Source organism: Brachycentrus maculatus, unplaced genomic scaffold, assembly GCF_059751285.1.
Source record: "Brachycentrus maculatus isolate JH-2025_06_01 unplaced genomic scaffold, ASM5975128v1 h1tg000039l, whole genome shotgun sequence".
Classification (NCBI taxonomy): Eukaryota; Metazoa; Arthropoda; class Insecta; order Trichoptera; family Brachycentridae; genus Brachycentrus; species Brachycentrus maculatus.
In genome coordinates this window covers 2,938,371-2,960,569 of record NW_028280793.1, presented here as the reverse complement: position 1 = coordinate 2,960,569, position 22,199 = coordinate 2,938,371, and the positions used below count along the sequence as shown (strand labels likewise).

Genomic DNA, 22,199 nt, shown 5'->3' with positions numbered 1-22,199 from the left:
TTAAGAAACCTTATTCTTGAATCACTAGAACTTCACTAGAGACATCTATTGGTGAGATGTAAAGAAGCTTTTTATTAAGCAGAAACTCTTATATTAGTAAATGCCCAGACTTCCATATTCTTTTTCATCTTTGATGAGATGTCAAAAAATAATATGAAAATAAATCCTGTAATTGGAGATAATCCTGATTTTGTGAACAAGTATTTGGACACACTCAAAATGTTGTATTTAAATTTTTATTATTTTAGGTTACAATTTGACCAGTTAATTTATTTACAACATTTTGAGTGTGTCCAAATACTTGTTCACAGTTCATCTGGATTATCTCCAATTATAGGAGTTATTTTTCATAATATTTTTTACATCTCATCAAAGATGAAGGAGAATATAGAAGTGTGGGCATTTACGGGACTGACGACCATCATAGACTGGTTTAGGTGATCACTTTACATACGTGTAACGTTCACCAATTCTACCCATTATTGACAACCACACTATTCAAATTCTTGGAAGTTCTATATATACAGTATCTACTCAATGAATTAGGGCCACGCAGAATTTCGCGCAATTTCTCAATTCAAACAGGAATAACTCAGAGAAAACCTTGAATAAAACAACATTGAATTTTATTTACACAAGAACACTTTATTACGCTTAAATTATGCATATATTTTCATATAAATATAGTTAGTATTTATTATTTCCACCTTTGGCAGAAATAACTGCCTCAATTCTTTTTGGCATACTTAAAATGCACTGTTTTATCGTGTTTTTTATTTCTTCGTCTTCTGACCTAATTTTTTTAATTTTTTTTTTAGACAGTCTACTGTCGGATTTGGGAATGAGTATACCTTATTTTTTAACATGCTCCATACGTTTTCTATAGGATTAAGGTCCGGAGAATTTCCAGGCCAGGGGAGCAAAGGCAGATTTTTGTTAGACAAAATTTTTATTATTGATTTAGCCCGGTGGCAAGGTGCCCCATCCTGCATGAAGGTGTATGGACCTTCTGTTGGGTCGAGTGTATGGTAGAAGGGCAATAAAATTCGTTCGAGGACCTGCTTATAGGAATTTTGGTTCATTGTTCCTTCCACGAAAAACAACGGCCCAGGTAAATTGTTAATAATACATGACCATATCATTGTTGCAGGGGGGTGTTTGATAACTTTAACCACACAGGCCTCATTGTAACGTTCCATTGGTGTTCTCCTGACGAATCGACGGCTCTCTGTCACGGCTTCTAACCGGCACTCATCACTAAAGATGACCTGAAAAATAATGAAAATTTAAGTTTAATTCAAATATATAAGTTTATTGACTAAAATGATATGTTGAAAATTCAATTTAAATAAATACCTTTTTCCAATCATCTACCGAGTAATTTCGATGTAGCCTGGCCCATTTTAATCGATCCGCTTTCATTCGTGGTGTCAATTTTGGTACTTTTACAGGGCGCCTGCATTTCAGATTTACTTCGTAAAGACGTCGCCTCAGTGTTGATACCGATATATTTATACCCTCTTCTTCCAATTTTATTTTTAATGTTTTTGCTGATGCACTTCGGTTTTCTAAGGCACTTTGAACGATTTTTTGATCAGTCCTCGGTGTTGTTTTTCTAATCTTACGACAGTTCTTTCGCTGATTGCTGGTGGCGGGTGACTGATTTTTTATTGATTTTGAAATTTTGTCCACTGTTTGACGAGAAACGTTTTCTTTTTTTGAAATTTCTCTATTAGATAGTATTCCTAATTTCAGTAGCACTATAACACTAGACTTTTTTTCCTCAGAAATGTCTTTACTTTTTCCCATTTTGTCCTTTTCAAAAAAAACACTTGTGTTTACAAAAAAAAATTATACTTTATGAACTAAAATTAAAAATTAAGTTTTTTTCACAAGACACGATAACTATATAACCTCTCTGAACAAAACAACAATCAGAACTCAAGAAACTTCACTAATAAATGAGATAGGGCTTTTTTTTGAACTTTCAACTATCTGTCTACCTGTGCTAATTAGGGACCTTTCTCAGAAAAAGGGTTTAAAATTTTGTAAACGCTTAAATAATCCAGGTATATTTTACATATTATTGAAGGTAATATACATGATATTAGATGTCAATAAAAAACTTAAAGTATTTATGTAAAATAAATGTAATAATCCAAAAGATTTCAGAGTATTCAAAAAAATAATGGGTGGCCCTAATTCATTGAGTAGATACTGTATATGAACCAATTTCGAAACATTGTTCTTGAATCATTAGAACTTCACTAGAGACATTTATTGGTGAGATGAAAAAGTGATCACTTAAATTTTCTCCAATCATAAATGATTGGAGAAAATCCATATTTTTGAACAAGTATTTGGACACACTCAAAATGCTGTGAGACAAATTTTGTTAATGACTTTAGCAATCGATTAATACCTTGACATTTAATATCTTTCGCTGAATCTAGATAACCGATAAATTATCCGATAGTACTGCATTTTATCTACGTACTTGACAGAATAACCGAATCGATTTCCAATAGATGCGCGGTTATTCAACCTTATCTACTTCTTGAAACTCGGTTTGAAGGTCGACGAAACCACCCCTTAGATTTATTATGAGAACATTAATATCACAGTAAGGTCTTATTCACGATCGATATTGTGTAAGGTACTTGTTAAACGCGCTTTCTTTACGCTAAGTGCTTTTAGTACGCACCGACAGACAAAAGCTCGCACCATTAATATTCTAACACAAATTTTGGCGGACTGAAAATCCTGAAAATTTTATTTTCTGTACTGAAATTTTCCATTTTTAATTTAAGTTTTACTTAGCAAAAACCACTATTTCTAGTGGTATTTACTAAGTAATACTTAAATTAGAAATGGATAGACTTTACCACAAAGTGACTGCGAGAATCAATTAATAAAATTACTGAAATTTTCCGCTTAGCTTCGTTAATATTTTGCTGAATTTATTGAAAATACTTTCGATTTAAATTGGCAGGCGCTGTGGCGTAGTTGGGTAGACGTTCAACTGCGAAATTGGCGTTGCGGGTTCGATTTCCGCCAGTTGCAAAATAAAATAAACAACAGTTGATTTTGATTGGTCTGGGTATTTGTGATGTATTTTTCACATTTACCTTTTCTATCCTTACTATCGTACCTGCAGACAAGCCTCTAAAAAGGCTTTGCGGGATATTCATTTAAATTATTACCACCTTTAAATTAATATTCTTCTTCTTCTTCTTCTAACCCTTATCCGCACCCACATCGCACATTCTTACACTCGCTTTGTTTTTTATTAACCTTTATTCACTAAAAGAACAAAATTAAGACGCACATATTATTTTCAATTATAAATGTGGTTAAAAAGGCATTTAATTAGCCTGTACATTTCTAACTGTTCTCCTTATCCGCACCCAATGGTGCATAGGGCACTGCATCGTGTAAAAGCAGTATTATCTTGATCGTTAATTACATGAAAATAAAGTGATCAGTCCAGCACCTCTTGTACCAGTCCAGGGTGGTATTTAATAAATTCGAAAGTAAAAATCACTTGTATTTATTTTAACCCCCCTGGGAATCGAACCCGGAACGACTCCAGCACGGTAGCCAAATGCACTTACCACTGCACTACGCAGGTGGACGGTAATAATATTAATCACGTAATATTATACATTATCTGTGTATAAGTTACACAAGCTATTACGAGCACGGGTGTGCGGCCCCGAGTTGCTGCTTTTCTCATTTTCCTACCAACTATTTCTTATCTATTTTCTTTCCTATGTAGTGGTAATCTCATCCATCCTTAATACTTTCTCTTTTGTCTTCTGTATCAAATGTATTACATCCAATTTCAAGAATCTGATGTTGCAGATTGATCACTTCATGTCTGATGACTTCATTAATTAATGATCAGGTTAACACCGCATCGACCCGATGCGATGCCCTATACACCATATGTGTGCGGTAAAAGTAGAATAATCGTTTAAGATCAACTACATATTTTATAGATTCAAATATCTCTGCGATCAATTTTCCATCATCTTTTATTCACCAGTCTTTAGCATAATATTCTAGTATCTCTGTAAGCGATTATCTATAACAGCAGTCGTCAACCTGAGGCCCACGAACTAATAATGCTTTAAATATTTTCAAAATTTCAAATCAACAAAAATTAGCGCCACAATAAAACGGTCAATAGATTTGAGGAGTTGCAAAATATGATTTACTACGCAGTTTATCCACCATGTTTAAAATCCAGCGGAAAATGATATATCGCTCACTCCTTTCAACAACGTCATATAACAAAAATCGTCAATTTTCATTTGTGCATGTTTTCGGAATGCCCAGAAAATGTACTATATCCCACCAAAAGTGCCATATTTTTAACATAATATTTACCCGATACAGGGCAGAAAGTGTTGTTTTTGCATTTTGAAGAAAAGGTAATGTTTAATTTTTTTTAAATAAAAGTACTAAATATTTTTCAAATGAAGAAAAAATCTTCAGGTTTTACCTAAAAAGATCTGTTGCACAGTAGAAAGTTCAATAAGTGGCTTGATATTTATTTTTAATACATTGTTTTATATTTTCAAACTTTAAAAACGATCTCCTGAAAAATCAAGTTTTTTGATATATGACGTTGTTGAAAGGCGATATCTATGTTTGATCTTACTTTTTAATGTGAAAAGGCTATGATCATTTGCAATCAATTTGGATGGTAAAACGTAACTTCGTAGCCCAGTTTGACAGACAAAAGTCGAAAACCGGTTTTGATGTCAACTCAATTCTTGTATCTATAATACCTTAAATTATTCATGTAATATTTTTTACCACAAAGTGACTGCCGAATCAATTAATGAAATAATTTTTTTTTGTTAATTTTAACCGGATGTGTTTAAAAATATCCAATACCAACACCGCCTTGGAATAATCTTATGTATTTTTAAAAAAAATACGTATATAAATATCCTCTTTTTAAGTTTGCTTCCAGGCCCATCGATGCTAATTTTTACGTTAGAAAAAAAAGGTTGCTGACCCCCAATATTAAACGATTATTCATTCTTAAGTCATTAGCGTATTCGAATATAATCAATCATCTATCTGTGATTGATTATGGTTATCAATATTCAAACATTTCCATTTCACCAATATTCGTTTATTTAAAAAACATCTACATTTCCAGACGAATATTTTCTCCTATAATGCTGTTTTAAGTATCTTGCGCAATGTATTTTTTTTAAATAATTTTAAAGTGTGATCCTAGACTGGAATTTCAACGTATGCAAATCCTTACTTTGGTGTAATTTACATACATAATGGAGTATTTATGCACCAAGGTCACGGTTTAATGGTCGCCATCTTTGCAAACCTAAAATCTCTTGTTTCTTCCATGCATTTTGATACAACTCGATAATTATTTTATATTTTAAATTTCTTTTATATTATGAAGAACTTACTAACAACATTTTGAGTGTGTCCAAATACATGTTCACAAATCTGGATTATCTCCAATTATAGGAGAATTTTTCATATTATTCTTTAACATCTAAAAAATAATATGAAAAATACTCCTATAATTGGAGATAATCCAGATTTGTGAACAAGTATTTGGACACACTCAAAATGTTGTAAATAAATTATCTGGTCAAATGTGTGTGATTATAATCCAGGATTCGGACCTCGCATTCTGATAAAAGAGTTTCTGCTCAATAAAAAGCTTCTTTTCATCGCACCAATAGATGTCTCTAGTGAAGTTCTAGTGATCCAATAACAACGTTTCAAAATTGGTTCATATATATAGAACTTCCAAGAATTTGAGTAGTGTGGTTGTCAATAATGGGTAGAATTGGTGAATGTTACACATGTGTAAAGTGATCACTTAAACCAGCCTATGACGGTCGTCAGCCCCGTAAATGCCCAGACTTCCATATTCTTCTTCATATTCGATGAGATGTCAAAAAATAATATGACTTCTATATACATTTGTCCGAGTTCAATACACCTTTTTAATTTATTTATTTTCAATAGTTAACCCTTTACTTACGACCTACCTCTATCACTGTCCTTTTAATTAAAATATCATATGATTATGTTATGATGCTTACTGCATGTTTTTGTTATTGTAAAAACGGGGCAATTTGTTAAATTTGTAATTATGTAAAGAGGGTTAAGTCTCCTAGCGGAAAACATTATGTTAATTCCGGACCGAAATTATAACGGGACATTAATTTGACAAATAATGGCCGTTTTAGAGAAATTATTATCCGGCGTTTTGTAGCCGAAATTGCGGGCTATCTGGCGCCGGATTTCGGTAATGACCGGATTTCGAAAAGAGCTATACTTTTTGTGTAGCTGAAAATATCCCTCGATGCATTTGACATCTCCGATTTTTAAATAATTGTCAGTAAAATGATTTTTATTTTAATTTTTATTTTTACAAACTTTCACTTCTAAATGATTACCCTAGTCGACAGTAATGGATCATTTTCAGACGGAAGGACTATCTTATTTAACATACTCAACCTACAAAGGATTGTATTAGACTCGTTTTGTATTTATAACAGCCGATATAATTAATATTTTCATTTGTCATTTTCTTTTGCAAAATTCGCCTTCGTAAGAACGTTGGTTTCGTAAGTTGGCAGCGAATGACGTCACAGAAACGAATCCACACTACTACTATTACAGCTCTATAAAGCAGATATAGAAAGGGATACGCCCCATAACACACCCGATGACGTAAAATTTGATGACGTATAATTTGATGACGTATAGCAGTGTCCGTTTTTCGTTTTATTCAAATATCTAATGTTTAAACCTTCACATCTCCCTTATTTATCTACAGATTTCAATAAGAATCGTACCGATAGTCTTGTGATTTTTCATATTAATTTATTAGCCAATAATAACACATCATGAGAAAAATCCATTTTGTTAAATGGATAACTATAGTTGTTTCTTATGTAGTTTGACACTCCACCTGACCATCTACACAAATATACATATAAACACAATACTGAGCAACAATTTTCAACAGTATTAGATTTATTTTCAGGAATATCGTCTCTGACGTCATGCGGCACCCCCGAGGAGTTGCCGGAGCTGCCCGCCCAGGACGAGCAGCGGCTGAGGCGCGCAGCCCGCCTGCTGCAGCAGCGCCTCGTGCTGCGCCAGTGGCTGATCTCACACCACTTGCACCACATCTACACAAGGTTCGTAGGCCAGTGGCTGATCTCACACCGCTTGGGCCACATCTATACGAGGTACTTGGGCCAGTGGCCGATCTCACACCACTTGCGCCATATATATATACAAGGTACTTAGGCCAGTGGCTGATCTCACACCACTTGCGCCACATATATACAAGGTACTTGGGCCAGTGGCTGATCTCACACCCTTGCACCACATCTATACAAGGTACTTGGCCAGTGGCTGATCTCACACCACTTACGCCACATCTATACGAGGTACTTGGGCCAGTGGCTGATCTCACACCACTTGCGCCACATATATACAAGGTACTTAGGCCAGTGGCTGATCTCACACCACTTGCACCACATCTATACAAGGTACTGATAGTTACTCGACTGCAATCAGTGTTAAACGCTGCAGCGACACTGAGTTTTTTGGAACTTCTTAATTCAGTCACATAACCCCTTACTTCACCAACTGCACTGGTTACGCTTTCCCAAAAGGGTAGAGTGTAAACTCTGTCTACTTATGTATAAATCAAAACATAATATGGCTCATAAGTATGTGAAAGCGCTGTGTGTTCCAAACAAATTGGTTGATAGATGTCTCAACGCACTATATTTGACGAGTGTGCCATTGCTGTTGTGGACAAATAGTATGGGATGCTCTTAAAATGCTATATAAGAAAAAGGTTTGCTAAATCATTTCCACAATCTTTTTTTCACCAATCAAATCACAGTGAAGCACTCTTGAGGTAGAATTTTACAAAAATACTGCATAAATTATCCAAAATGATTATTATTATTATTACATCCTCTTCACTCCCTGTCTCCAGACTGCTGAGTCTGGACGTGACGTCCCTAGAGGACGTGTACTGGCTGGAGGATTCGGCGGCTGCGACCGCGCTGGCCGGGCGGGAGCTGGCCGCGTGGGCCGCCGCGCGCCGCGGACTGCCCTCCGACCAGGAAGGGCTCCGCTCGCTCAAGGCCGAGCTCTGGAGCACCGTGGTCAAGAACAGCCGCCACCAGGACGCCTGGACATGGGGTAGAGTCCTCCCTTCCGTAAAACGTGTAACAAGCCGATAAATGATTTGATTGTGTTATATCATCAATAGACGGTGTTGGTAGTCAGAATCCCGACATAATTTGGAAATATTTGAGAGTATGCAGGTCAGGTACCGTGTGGCCCCATGTTTTGGGCAGTCTGACCTGATTTTTATGACCTCACATTTAGTGCGGTATGCTCAATGAGGCTAAGCCAGCCAAATGCCAGGTTTCATCTCCAGTTAAAACACTTATAATATAATTTATATATTTATAGTAACACCTGTGTCTGCCTTCTAGTGTAATGGTCAGCTCGCTCGGCTACCGTTCTGGAGGTCCCGGGTTGGATTCCCAAGGGGGGGTCAAATAAATGATTTTTTCACTCTAATATGTTTATTCAATATTACCTTGGACTGGTACCTGAAGCGGAGGGCTGATCACCTTTCCTTCATGTGTTAACAATCAAGATACCACTGTGTTTATATGATGCAGTCCCTATGCATCATTGGGGTGTGGATAAGGGTTTGATATGATATAGTAACATAAAAAATGTGCTTTAAATATTTAATGCATTTAGAACGGTATTCCCATTTTATAAAAATCCACTATTGCACCTATGTCGCTGTCAAGTAATTAATTGTTTCTTATCTACTTTGTTAATGCAGATTATCCAAATCGATTCAGTTCTAAGCTATAAATATTACGATTAATTTCTTGTTTATATCGAGATAACAAAATGGATAACTTATCCATAATCAATGTGTAATGCTAAATATAGTCGAATTAAACATGATTGCATTCAACGGCATTAAAATTTGCGCGCTTTGTTTTAGGTGGCATGTTGGTGGTGTCTGTGTCTGTGGCTGGACTGGTCACCTTGGCAGCCATGACCCAACCTTCCCTCGCTCCCGAAGCAAAACATTCCCTCCTGCAATATGTCACCGGAAAATATTTACATCCTCCCAATTGCAAGGTATGTATTCGCATTATATGACATCGGTAAATATGTTGAATTTAGCTTTGACTCATCGTCATGGCATCACCAACTTTATCATATTTCAAAAGTAATTAAAGAAAAGGCAGGCTCCGTGGCGTAGTTGGGTAGATGCTCAACTGCAAAACTGGCATCGCGGGTTCAATTCCCGCCATTTGCAAAATAAATTCAAGAAAGATTTATTTTTAATTGGTCTGGGTGTTTGTGATGTATTTTTCACATCCCTTCCCTATCCTTACTATCCTAGCTGCAGACAAGCTTCTAAATGTAGGGACTTTGGGGGTCATTCCTTAAAATAAAAAAATGAAACCACCATTTTGCGTTTGATAACCACTTGATGGTCGTGTTTTTTTCACAATTATAGAATAAAATATCTGTTTTTTTATTTATTTAAAGATTTTACACAACTTAAAGTTGTCCAGTGCAAAAAAAAACAAAACAGAAGCAATTAATCAATGTAAAAAGACCTGACATCGAAAAAAAAAGTCTTACTATAATAGTCAAAGAAATAAACAATGAAAAAATAATATAAAATTTGGTAATTTATCGAAGAATTTCTAATGAATTCCAATAAAAAGGGTAAAATAGCAACTGGCGAGCTCGTTTAACTTTTTTATCTTATATAACGCAAACAAGTAGAAACATATATATCTATGAATTTTATTAATAAAAGGGTAAGAGTTAAACCGTAACCAAAAAAAAAAAAAACGTAATAGCATTGCTGGGAACATAACCTCCAATATGACAAAATAGACATAGACACTGTCAAGTATGCCAAATACTTGACAGTGGTCAGGTCAGGAGTCCTAACAATTGGCGGGTATGCATGAGGAGATGCGTGAGTGTGAAAGAGGTGAAAATTGTTTGCAAAGACAAAGCAGTCTGGCATTATGAGAACCTACCCCTGTGGTGTAGGAGCTTGATGGTTAGTTACTAAGTGTATTTTGTTATGCATTTGTAGGTGGAATGGGAGTGGATAGAACCGCAGTCCGTTGGCAGCACTGTCTGCTTCACTGTGAAGTTCTTCCAACGTAACGGCCAACCATATCCCATCTGTGATACAGATCAACTTTGCGTCACAGTTTCACATGGAGCAAGAAAGGTACGTACTTTAATATTTCACTCAGAACATCTATTAAGCTCTACATTTAAAATGACTATTTTCATGTGTATCAAGTATCTAATAAGACATATTCACCAAAATATGGTAGATTGATTATTTATTAACCGGTAAGGGTAACATTGAGCCAAATCGGGTAACTTTTAAATAGTGTAGGTAACTTTGAGCCAGAATGAATAATTTTGAACCAAAGCACATTTATTTGAACCAAAATAGAAAAAAGTGCTAGTCATCTTCATGTATATTGTATATTGTAATTTTTTTTAAACTTTTGTTATGTGCATAATTTTTTATGTTGGAATATATGCGATTCCTTTGAATTCCTAGTGTGAATATTTTTTATTTTCTTATTATTTCGTTTTCAACAGTTGGAAAATGAATCAATGATACTGTGGTTTCTAGTTGAATACCACTTTAATTTATCAGAAGGGAAGCAAGATGAAAGCGGATTACTTTTAAAACAAATTTATTCAGTTCTATAAAATTACAATCAAGAAAATACTTAAGAATAATCGCGTGATTCTAATATGAGAACAGTTGAAATATGTGTCGATCGGAGGACGGGCGGCGGCGAAGTGTAACGGGCTCGTTTCCGTTCGTTGCGGGCTTCGTGTAGGGTGTTCGTTATTTCACTCGATTTGGGTTGCCATGGTAGAGTGGGTTGGCACAATACTCATTTCCAGACATCAGCATTTATATTTTACATTTGAATATCTCACTTGCATTTATGGCCTGTATTTAACTAACAAATTGATTGCGGAAAACGCCTAAAAACGTCTTTTACATACTGTTAGTACAGAGCAGGAGATGCTTGTAAGCGTTCTGCGCGCTCTACCAAAGGTAACTTTGGTAGAGCGCGAGAGATGCCAAAAAACATTGTACAGATCCAAACTGGGTATGCGGTTACTTGTAATTAGTATACTGAGGGTCGGGCGGCAGACTGTCTTGAGTATAATTAGGGTCAAGGTTGATGAAAAAACCGCCTGAGAACAATGTGTTAATATATATTAGTGTTTATACATTATGTATTATGTGTTAAAATATACTAAGTAGAGAATATTTAGTTCATTTTTTTACTAAAGCTTTTTATTTGCTCAGTACTTTATCACTATATCAATCATTTGGTGCAACAATGGCATAATTACACTTTTAGAAATATTACAGGAAATGCCATTCAGACATTGTAGCAACAGAAATGGCGCCATTTTACTAATTCTAAAATGACACACGCGCCATCTTGCAGCATTCCACCACAAAATATATTCTGTCCATGTTTCTCCCCATGTAAATAATATTTCCGCACATTTTGACATATTTAACTTGTTTTTAAAAAAAAGTATAATTACGTCATTGTTGCACCAAATGAGCTATAAAGTTATGTATAATCATTGTATGTTTTGATATATTTTTGTTGGTTGATTTGCAGATAAGTACAGTTAGTGAATTGGGATCCCCTACAGACCCAAATAGTGCCAATATTGCCAAAGTAAAATTTACTGTCAGAACTTCCGGGACATACAGCATATCTGTCATGATTGGTATGTATCTCTTTTATCAACTATTGAAATGTACCTTACATAATTCCAATCATATGTAGCAGATGGGAAAATGTTTTGTATCTGTCTTTTGGTATTGCCTATAGCAGTGTTTCCCAACGTAGGGGAATTTGAATGTCTTGGAGGGGCAATACGCAGCTCTTTAATTAACTATGTATTAATATATCTTACATTGTTATCGAAAAAGGCATATTCCAAGAAAAAATATTTGTTGAAACTCTGACTTTTAGAGATGATGGCAACATCGTTATTTGTACTTTTCCATATTATTTTTAGTGATTGGTGTCAACGTAATTTTCATTCGAGTGTAATGTAATATTAATAAATATGTTACAATGATTAAAGAAAACACTTGTTTTATACCACTTGAGTTATTATACAGACCTGAATGATGGAAGTTTAACTTTCGAAACATGTAGTCTTTAATAAAACTCAAGTGGTATAAAACAAGTGTTTTCTTTAATCATTGTAACATGTCTTACCACAAAGTTAATGCCGAAACAATTAATAAAATAAATATGTTGTTTATTTATGAAAATTAAATAAAAATATTATAAATTGCTTTTTTTTCATTGAAATATTTTTTTTTCTTCTGAATTTGTGTGGTAAATAAAAGTTTGAAAAGGGGGAGGGGTGGGCGTGAAGATTTTTGAATCGTTGAAGTGGGGGCATGGTACAAATAAGATTGGGAAACACTGTTCTCATGCATTTTGAGATGATCCATGTGTCGTACGTTTTAAAATGCATCTGGATTAATTTGATTGGATGCAAATTCCAGGTAGCGTTGCGATTGCGGGCAGCCCATTCCAAAAGTCGTTTGTGTCGGGTGCCGTGGACCCCCGCAAGAGCGTGGTGGTGCGCCACACGGCCACTCTGGTGTGCACACAGAACACCCCGCACAACATCCACGTGCAGCCGCGAGACACCTACAACAACCCCTGCACATTCCAGTCCACCGACAACCCCACCGAAGTAACTCATTTTACTTAGTAAAAATTTAATTTATAAAAATTAAACACTTGTATTAAACCACTAATCGAGTTTTATTTCACACGACTAGTTTCAAAAACTACAAATGTTTTTCATCAATAGATGATCACAAAAACTTTCGACAAAAACATCTGTAGTTTTCGAAACTATGTGAAATAAAACTCAATTATTATTCTATTAAGTGTTTAATTTTTAATAATCAACATATGATTCCATAAAGTTAAGGCCCAGTATTCGATAAGTCACAACTTAATTTTCTCTAAATCCAGGTAACATTTTACATAATTGATATTTTTCTTAAAACACTGTTTTTGTATTTAAAAATAATTAGTTTTTCTTGATAATAAATATATGGTTTTGAAATGAAGAGTTATTGAAAGTAAGGTGTTTAAAAAAATTATCAAAATATTTTTTCTATGTATATTATAAAAGGCATCCAATATATATTCTTCAATAAAATTGGGAGTACAGGGACTTGTTACCTCTCTGGTCGTCGAACCCTGATTAAATTCTTTGTTTGCAAGAATGGCCTTAATGCCAAATCAATAAATATCATAATGAAATCCTTATTCACTTGGTTATTTTTATAAAATTACTATTTCAATCTTAATCTTTAACAAATGTTTTATATTTCAGGGTTATAGTATACAAATCTCCCAGCTGGGCTGTCCTGTAGATGACAAGCTGTCGTCCTCGGCTACGTACAACTATGATACCGTAAATCAGCGGCTTGTTGTGACAGTTTGCTTTACGCAGAATGGAATTTATCGTGCCTTATTAAATTTCAACAATGTTACGCTCCACAATGGAGAATTTGACTGCATTGTTCTTACTGGTAAAACTGCAAACTCATTATTTTTTTTTTAAACTTGTTAACTGGGCGGTCCGCTGTCCAATTAGCCAACTTGTAACGGGTGTGAATACTGATTCACTCCGTGTCTTAAATTCATATCGAGACATGTATGGATGACTAATACCTTTGTTGTTCAAAAAATATACGCCCATATATATATAATATAATAAACATATATTTCAAGGACGTATTCATATGTCCTACCCGTACCCGATATTGCTAACGTTTGACTTATTTATGCGTCCCGCCCGGTTAACAGGTAAAATATGTATATCTATTACACCGAGTATACCGTATTTTACAAACTATAACACGCTACGGACTTAAAGACGCATCTTACTTTTAAGCAATTTTTTAATAATATGATATGTTTACCTTTTTTATTATCATATTCCAAAGCTAGACTAAAAAACTTTTTATTTTACAATACTAAACTGACCTTTAAAATCCCTGAAATTTGTTATCTAAATATTATTCTTCTTCCTATTGATAGTCATAAAACATAGCATTACACAATTGTAGTGTATTTTTATAAATGTACTACAAATACCTGTGTAGTGTGATGGTTTAAATTTTTCATTGTACAATTCCCATCACTAAAATGTTGCCAGATAGAGATATATGAATTGCGGCATGGAATACATATATGAGTTGCTGAAATTTCAAATCAAACATTGGACATTTTTATATTAATTTTAAGTATAAGGACACTCCTGGTTTTTGGAGGCAATTTTTTAATGAAAAAAGTGTCTTATAGTGCATAAATTACAGTACTATCTGTAAAATTATACAACTGGTTTTTATTTTGTCTTTTAGCTAGTGACGCAGCTATAGTCCAGAAGAATGTATCATCTAAAAGTCACAATATATGTTACGAGGCCCGGCTTTTATCTTCCCTCCACGGGTCTTCGTCAGATAAGCCTCCCAAACCTCGTAAAGTGCTGTGCCATGTTAGCCCCAAACAGTTGACTCTTAAAGAAATGATTCTGAAGTTTATACCAAAGAGATTAGCTACATTTCGACTGTGTCCTTCCACTAAGGTAAGAAAGGTTCAAATACTGAGTAGCGGCAACATCAAGCGGCAAACGCTTCTGTTTATAAATGAATTACGTTATTTGTTCACCGTGTGTCATATTTAATTGTGGTGTAAAACTGTATAGTTATATTTAGTATAGTTTCAGCAGTCGATCGGTGTTTGTATTTTTGCACAGCTAATTCTGTTCACACGTGTTCTAGAAAAAAGTTTAAAAAAATCTGTGGCTTATAAATTACATTGAAGAATTGAGTTTTTTTAGGTATTTTTTTACAAAATTTACAACTTTTTATAATGGTAATATATAGATAATTTAGCCATTTGACAGGCACCGTGGCGTAGTCGGGTAGGCTATTGACTGCAAAACTGGGATTGCGGGTTCGATTCCCCCTAATTGCAAAATAAATTCAAGAAATGTTAATTTTTTATTGGTATGGGTGTTTGTGATAAATGTTTCACATTTATCTCATATATCCTTACTTTGTTGCCTGCAGATTAGCCACTAAAATTGGGAATTTGTGGGAATATATTATGGCAAAATAAAATGTTTCCAGCTGATCTTCTGTTCCGGCAGCGGTGTTCCCGGAACTAGTGGTGTGTTCCTAGTGGATGATGGTACTCAACCTCCTATAGAACTGTCATCTCCCGATCGGGATGTCATCGCTGCAACATTTACACAATTTTTGCTGAAGAATATCGGAGGATCGGAAACATTCAAGGTTGACTAATCATTTTTCTAATATAATTTGAAATTTTTGGCCTTTTAATAATGTAAAACAATGATGACACATACACTTGCATGAAATGATTTTTTATGCACCTACTCGCCTGTAATTCAGATGTGCAGGGTTTACGTGAAGTGCCCTTGAGGTAGTATTTTACAAAAATGGCACGGAGGTAGACGTATATATATATGCCCACCTCTGTAGGTAGTAGTTAGCGTGTTAGGCTACCATGTTTGAGGCCCTGGGTTTAATTCCCAAGGGAGTCTCAATAAATATGACCTATTTCCAACCTAATATGGGGTTGCGTCAAAAGTATGCATAACTGAAGACCATGCGTGACTAGATGTATGGATGTAGAGGAATCTAGGAGTGTACCTTTGTCAGGATGTGATGTTCCGGCATACAGTATGATGATAATGTTAGTATGTAGTAATAATAAAAAAGTGAAAAGTGTCCTTGCTCATATGATTTTTGAATAACTATTCCTTTAAACAGGACAAACAAGACTTCTTCTACTGCGAAGTTCGAAAGTTCCACAGTCGCCATCAGCATGAGAAGCTTTCCATGAGAGTGTGCAGAGACAGCTTAGTTCAAAGCAGCCTTAAAGCAACCAAGCACTACAGTGTAGCGGATTGGTGTCGCAACTTCGATGTCACATTTCAAGGAGAACAAGGTAAGTTTGGCAGTCACTTGGAGATTTTACATTTGTGTTCTCGAAAGGCTTACAATCAGATATGAGTCTGTGACAAGAGATTCGAGTCCATGTTTGTAAATCCTGTTACATTATTATTGGTATTACAGTTGTACAAAATCGCTAAATAAAGAAACTGTTTATAAAAGAGCTATTAAAAAATAGATTAGCAAGGGTGGATATGAAATATGGACATAACAAAAATGGTGTGTAACATTCACCATTCTACCCATGATTGACAACCACACTACTGAAATTTCAAAAGTTATGTATGTCCTTTAACTGACACTTTCTTTCACATGTGAGCTCTCGGCACCATCTGTGGCTTTTTTCCGAGTTCCGTAGTTTTTTTATTTAGCGAAGACCTTCATGAAATGCATGTAAGATTCTACCGAAATTTGGGTAGTGTGGTTGTCAATCATGGATGGAATGGTAAATGTTACACATAATGCTCTCCTTATCATTCATCGTTCATTTTGTGTAACGCCACTAAAAAACTCCCCTTCACGAACTACCTGTTTTAGAATTACAATTCCATCTGATAGTGTAAATCAATAAATATTACTATCCATTCTTGCAATGTTTGCATATTTATATTTATGATCTGTAGAAGCTCAAATAATATTTGATCCGGACTATCTTCACCTAGCACTTTTTTACACAATTATGATATAAATAGATAAAATAAAACTTTTTTTAAGCTGTTGACTGGGGCGGAGTGAGAAGGGAATGGTTCTCGTTATTGTGTGGAAAGCTGTTTGATTCCCAGTTTGGATTATTTTCTTCCCTCCATGATTCCCCTACTGGTCTTGTTCATCCCAATCCAATTCGTCCACCACAGCTTAAGGTTTGTTCAATATATTTGTTATTTAAAATTAATAATTTTTGGCATTATTGAGTAATCAAGGATTACTACAAAAGATCAATGGCTAGTAATGGCTTCAATTATCAAAACACTTCCAAAAATGTCAAAGTATGATACTAATGATAAAATATTTTTTTCAGCTCAAACATTTTGAATTAGCAGGAAAAATCGTTGGTAAATGTCTGTATGAAAGCGCGCTGGGAGGATCGTATCGTCAACTAGTGCGGGCAAGATTCACCCGGAGCTTTCTTGCTCAAATCATCGGCTTACGAGTCCACTATAAGGTTGGAATATACTCTTTCCATTTATATGACATTCCTTTTAATAAACTGTTATTTTATCTTAAATTTTTATTACATCTAATGCTGTGTTTCGATTATCATTTTTACCACTGCCGCGATAATTCAGGCAGCTCTAAGCATCTTCAGGAATCAGTAAATCGATAAATAGTAGTTGCTGGTTAATGGTTGGGCATGCGTTATCAACAGTCAAGTCAGTGATTCCAATCCTGGCTCTTTCCGCTTCAAATATTCCACAATATTGGCGGCCACTCTTATATCGAAAACATGTTTTGGCCATTTAAGTGAACAACAAAATATAAAAATCAATAAAATACTACTGACTCTTATCTGCAACCAATGGTGTAGAATGGTGAGATAATGGAAGTAGTATAAGGGGATGTCAGTGTATATATTTTGGCCCCTCTGGGAATCAAACACGGGACCTCCAGCATGGTAGCCAAACATGCTAAACACTACACTATAAAAATGGATGATAAAAAAACACAGAGTACAAATTTTGGCTGAATTCTGAGTGTCAATTAGCAGCGGTGATGCATGTAAAATAAATTAGTTGTTATTTTAATTTCTGGGCAGCCTGCTACTAAATTAAATAATGTACTATTTAACATTTGTTTTTTTTCAGTACTTTGAGCAAGATGACCCAGAACTGTATCTGTCTAAAGTAAAATATATTTTGGATAACGATTTAGACCTACAGTCTTGCGGAGCGGAGTTATACTTTGTGGAAGAAGAGTATGATAAAGCCGGCCATTTAGTTTGTAGCGTAGATCTTATTCCCAATGGAAATCATATCAAGGTATTGTAGGAATTTTAAATACATACAATATAAACCATATACAATACAAACATAATATGTATATGAGTTTATGTTACCTATAAATAAATTTTAAAATATTTTACTACCAATCTAGATCATTGTTCTGTAAAGTGTGTGCCGCAGCACACTGGTGATTAGTTGGTGTGCTGCGAAAAAAAATCTAGTTTTGTGAAAATAACAAAATTGCTCCAAATTTTGATTACCTGTGCTCAGTTAAGTAGGCTCACATTTCGCAATAAACATAATACGGTAAATATGCACCTCTGAAATTTCTTAATTTTGTAGGTGTACCTTGAATAGAAAAAGTTTGCGGAACACTGGTCTAGATTTATGTAATATAATATATTTCAAAGCAAAACATCTGGAAAACGCTTAATATGTACATCACATCTTATTATCAACTTACTCATTTAAATAAGCATTTTTATACCTCATACATTGCAATAACAACAGTAAATCGCAGCCATTTATTCATTTGGCTTTAAAATTCTGCATCATTGTGAAGTAAAGAGAGTCATTCCCAAAGTCTGCTTAATCTTTTTTTTTTAAATTAGAATAGATAAATACATTTAATTTTACCCACACATGTAATTTATTATGATTTATTGACAACATTATAAAAATATTACAATCCCATATTATGTTCCCTCAAATACAAATAAGCCTTTGAGACCCTTCTGAAATACCAAAAAAATATATGTTTATTTTGCTTCTTTGCCTAATTACCGTAATAAATTCCAAAGTAGAAAATTTTTTCACTTATTTTTAAAAAAAAACATTTAAACATACAAGAGGATTAAAACACCTATGAACATATTTTAATTTGTCATCGTAAATATTTTCAGGTCTGTAATAGTACCAAACACCGTTATTTAGATGCCTTAGCGCAGTATAAACTAGCTACCAGATGCAAGGAGGAAGTGGATTCATTCTTACGAGGACTCAACCAACTCATTCCTGATAATCTCCTGAGCATATTTGACGAAAATGAACTGGAGGTTTGTATTCCTTGAAACTTAAGTAGTGTGGTTGTCAATCATGGATAGAATGGAGAATGTTACACATGTATAAAATGAAAACTTAAACCTGCCTTTGGCAGGTCGTATGCCCTGTAAATACTCAGACTTTCATATTCCTCTTTAGCTATGTTGAGATGTCAATAAAACATGAAATATTTTCACCATTTATTAAATATATGATTTTTGTGGCATGCAATTATAATATATTGGTGACATAGATCGGTATTTTTTTTTTATCCAATAATCCAGATCTATTTTTTCGATAGTGTAGGTAGATACTTTTAAAAAAAAAAACGCCTTTCTCAAATAGTTGTTCTGTTGAGTTTATTATTGCTGCATTTCTCTGTTATATTGCAGAAGTAAAACAGCAATTTATCTAACAAAAAAAATAACATACAAAATTAATTTTTAGGTTAAATATGTCTTTCTCGTAATAATCCCGCCAATATTGATTATTAAAGAAATTCAAATAAATAATTTTATCTATGGTAATGTTTAAACAGAACCAAAGATAAATTCATTCAAAATAAATTCTAAATTTGAAAATACTGGGCTACTACTATACTATTTGAGAATTTTTATCCAGTTATGATTGGAACAATTTAAAAATAAAAAGTACTTAGGATACTTGTATGTGTGTGATTGTCGCATGTAGTGGTGTATGAATGTATATTCTGTCTACCATGCTACTCACACTCGGCGGTAGAATGTATTATGAAAGCTCTCTGGGCTTAAATCGAATTGGCCAATGCCGTCCACTCAGTGAATATGCACTCAAGTTGACGTTCTAAATTTAATTTAGTACCTGCCACGCCGATAGAGTTGCTTCACTACACATTTATCTATGGAAAATCCGAGAAAGGTGATTTAGGAAATTTCTAGAGAATCCTTTCAAATTTGAGATTCTTACGTAGAGTGGTTTGAAAAGCAGGTCTTGAACAATTGATTTTAATAAAAACTTGGATATTATAAAAAAAGCCTACCGAAACAAATTATTGAATAGTTTAATTCATGTTATTAATATTTAAAGCATTTACTTCGTAATTAACCATTTTTATTTTTTTGTGCTATGGGAATGATGGGAATTGTTTTCATGCTGGCGTTGTAATTTTCCTGACGAAAAGATGGGTACGTCTCGAAACCAGTGGATAAAATTCTCAGTAAATGGTTATATACTAACATTACTAACATTTGTGTAAAAAAAAATGTTTTATTCAATTTATCACACTTGGGATGGGAAAGGTATTTCTACCCATTCAGTCGATTGATGCTTAAAGACAGGGAGGGTATTTTTACCTTTTGCGCCGGTCTCATATTCAAGGTCTAAACTATATGTACACAATTATCAAATCCTGTCTGCATCCTGCATTCCACAGACGTAAAAAACACCCGTCCCAAATGTGTTAAGAGACAATCCTTTCCTAACATGTAAATGTAGATCTGTGTTTTCTGGACATGTGTATAATCAATTCATATTCTTATTTAGCTGCTGGTGTGTGGCACCGGTGAAGTGTCAGTAACCGATTGGAAGACTCACGCAATCATCAACGGGAGCGGAAGGGATTTCGAAAGGGTTCTTGGCTGGTTCTGGGCAGCGGTCACCAACTTCTCCACGGAAGAGCGTGCTCGCCTTCTCCAGTTCACCACGGGCTGCTCTCAACTTCCACCCGGCGGATTTCAGGTATATTTACTCATTTACGGTTGCACAAATTAAACCATAACTACAAATAAAAACCAGACTTATTGTTTATTTGATTAACGGGTTAAGTAGTTTTTTCTTATGTTCATGCTAAAATTACCAAAGACTTGATTTGCTAAAATTGTCTTTTTCAAATTTAGTGGACATTGTTAAGACAAAAACAAAAGGGTTTTACAAAAAAAATGTGTTTATATTTTTCACTTGAAATAAGTTAAATTTGTTTATTTGAGAATATTATTGAGGAATCGGGATATAATATACATACACGCTATGACACAACCTCCCAATAATTAAAAAATAATAATATCAGGCGTTTTTAAGGTAGATTCAAGTCATACTATAAATATTCTCTTAATTTGGGCTTCTGTAAGTTCTATTGTAATTCTAATTAACATGCCAAAAGCTGTTCACATCAAACATAGAGGTCATTGCCAAAACTGAAGCATATACATATGATTTTAAAAATTGTGGTTTTAAGAAATCACAGATCTGGATTTACATGGTGGGAAACCATTATCTCTTAATATCAATATGTAAAACTTTTATGTTTATAGTACCTTAAAAAAGCTGAAAGGAGATTATATTCACGAATATATCAAATAAAGTTTCTTCCTTAACACGGGTACAAATTTAACTGTCCTTGTATGAGATTTTTTTTTGTTTAGTTTGTCAATATGGTATAATGTATATCGCAGGAGCTGAGTCCAAGATTTCAACTCACGGCAGCGCATACCTTCGGCGCATTGCCAACAGCACACACGTGCTTCAATCAACTTTGCCTTCCGGACTACGATTGCTACGAACAATTTGTTAATGCCTTGCTCTGGGCCATCAACGAAGGCAGCGAAGGGTTCGGCATGATATAGAATAATCTTAGTACTCAAATTGCATATTTGCAAGATTCGTATCATGTTTGTGTTAAGTCATTTATTGTGATATTGTATTTAAATAATATTTGTATTTATTAATTATCAATTTTTTATTTATTATTCAATTTCTGTTAACAATATTCAAAAATATTTTTAAGCATGCAATACCCTATCAGCCATTTAAAATAAAGTGCATGGGAGAGAGAGTAATTTAATATAATATGTATTTAAAAAATCTTATCTTGGCTATTTACATACAACTTTAATTAACTTAGTCATCTAAGTTTATTTCATTTCTAAATAATAAATAATAATGAACTCTTGTCTTTGGTGCACAATTTGTTAAAAGTCAGTAATGTGGTATTGCATGCCAACCTAAGAATTTTTTTAATTTAAATGTGTTAGTGAAATGTAAAATAATTACACAATTATGTCGCT

General features: G+C 34.2%; 1 protein-coding gene across 2 annotated transcripts in view; it reads left to right on the top strand.

Moving 5' to 3' along the window:
- Window positions 1-21,909, top strand: part of LOC148312507 (apoptosis-resistant E3 ubiquitin protein ligase 1) — a 36,103-nt gene extending 14,194 nt beyond the window's left edge. Inside the window, exons 2-17 of one of the 2 annotated variants that reach the window (XM_088277166.1) lie at window positions 7,049-7,205; window positions 8,021-8,229; window positions 9,062-9,201; window positions 10,184-10,324; window positions 11,769-11,880; window positions 12,677-12,870; window positions 13,525-13,723; window positions 14,558-14,781; window positions 15,329-15,493; window positions 15,995-16,172; window positions 16,892-17,037; window positions 17,196-17,339; window positions 17,980-18,153; window positions 19,020-19,172; window positions 20,680-20,874; window positions 21,588-21,909. In XM_088277166.1, coding sequence (XP_088133292.1) covers window positions 7,049-7,205; window positions 8,021-8,229; window positions 9,062-9,201; window positions 10,184-10,324; window positions 11,769-11,880; window positions 12,677-12,870; window positions 13,525-13,723; window positions 14,558-14,781; window positions 15,329-15,493; window positions 15,995-16,172; window positions 16,892-17,037; window positions 17,196-17,339; window positions 17,980-18,153; window positions 19,020-19,172; window positions 20,680-20,874; window positions 21,588-21,758 — 2,702 coding nt within the window. In that variant the 3' untranslated portion in view covers window positions 21,759-21,909. The remainder of the gene's footprint in view (window positions 1-7,048; window positions 7,206-8,020; window positions 8,230-9,061; window positions 9,202-10,183; window positions 10,325-11,768; window positions 11,881-12,676; window positions 12,871-13,524; window positions 13,724-14,557; window positions 14,782-15,328; window positions 15,494-15,994; window positions 16,173-16,891; window positions 17,038-17,195; window positions 17,340-17,979; window positions 18,154-19,019; window positions 19,173-20,679; window positions 20,875-21,587) is intronic. The other variant, XM_088277165.1, reaches the window with a different exon arrangement.
- The last annotated feature ends 290 nt before the right edge of the window (window positions 21,910-22,199 follow it).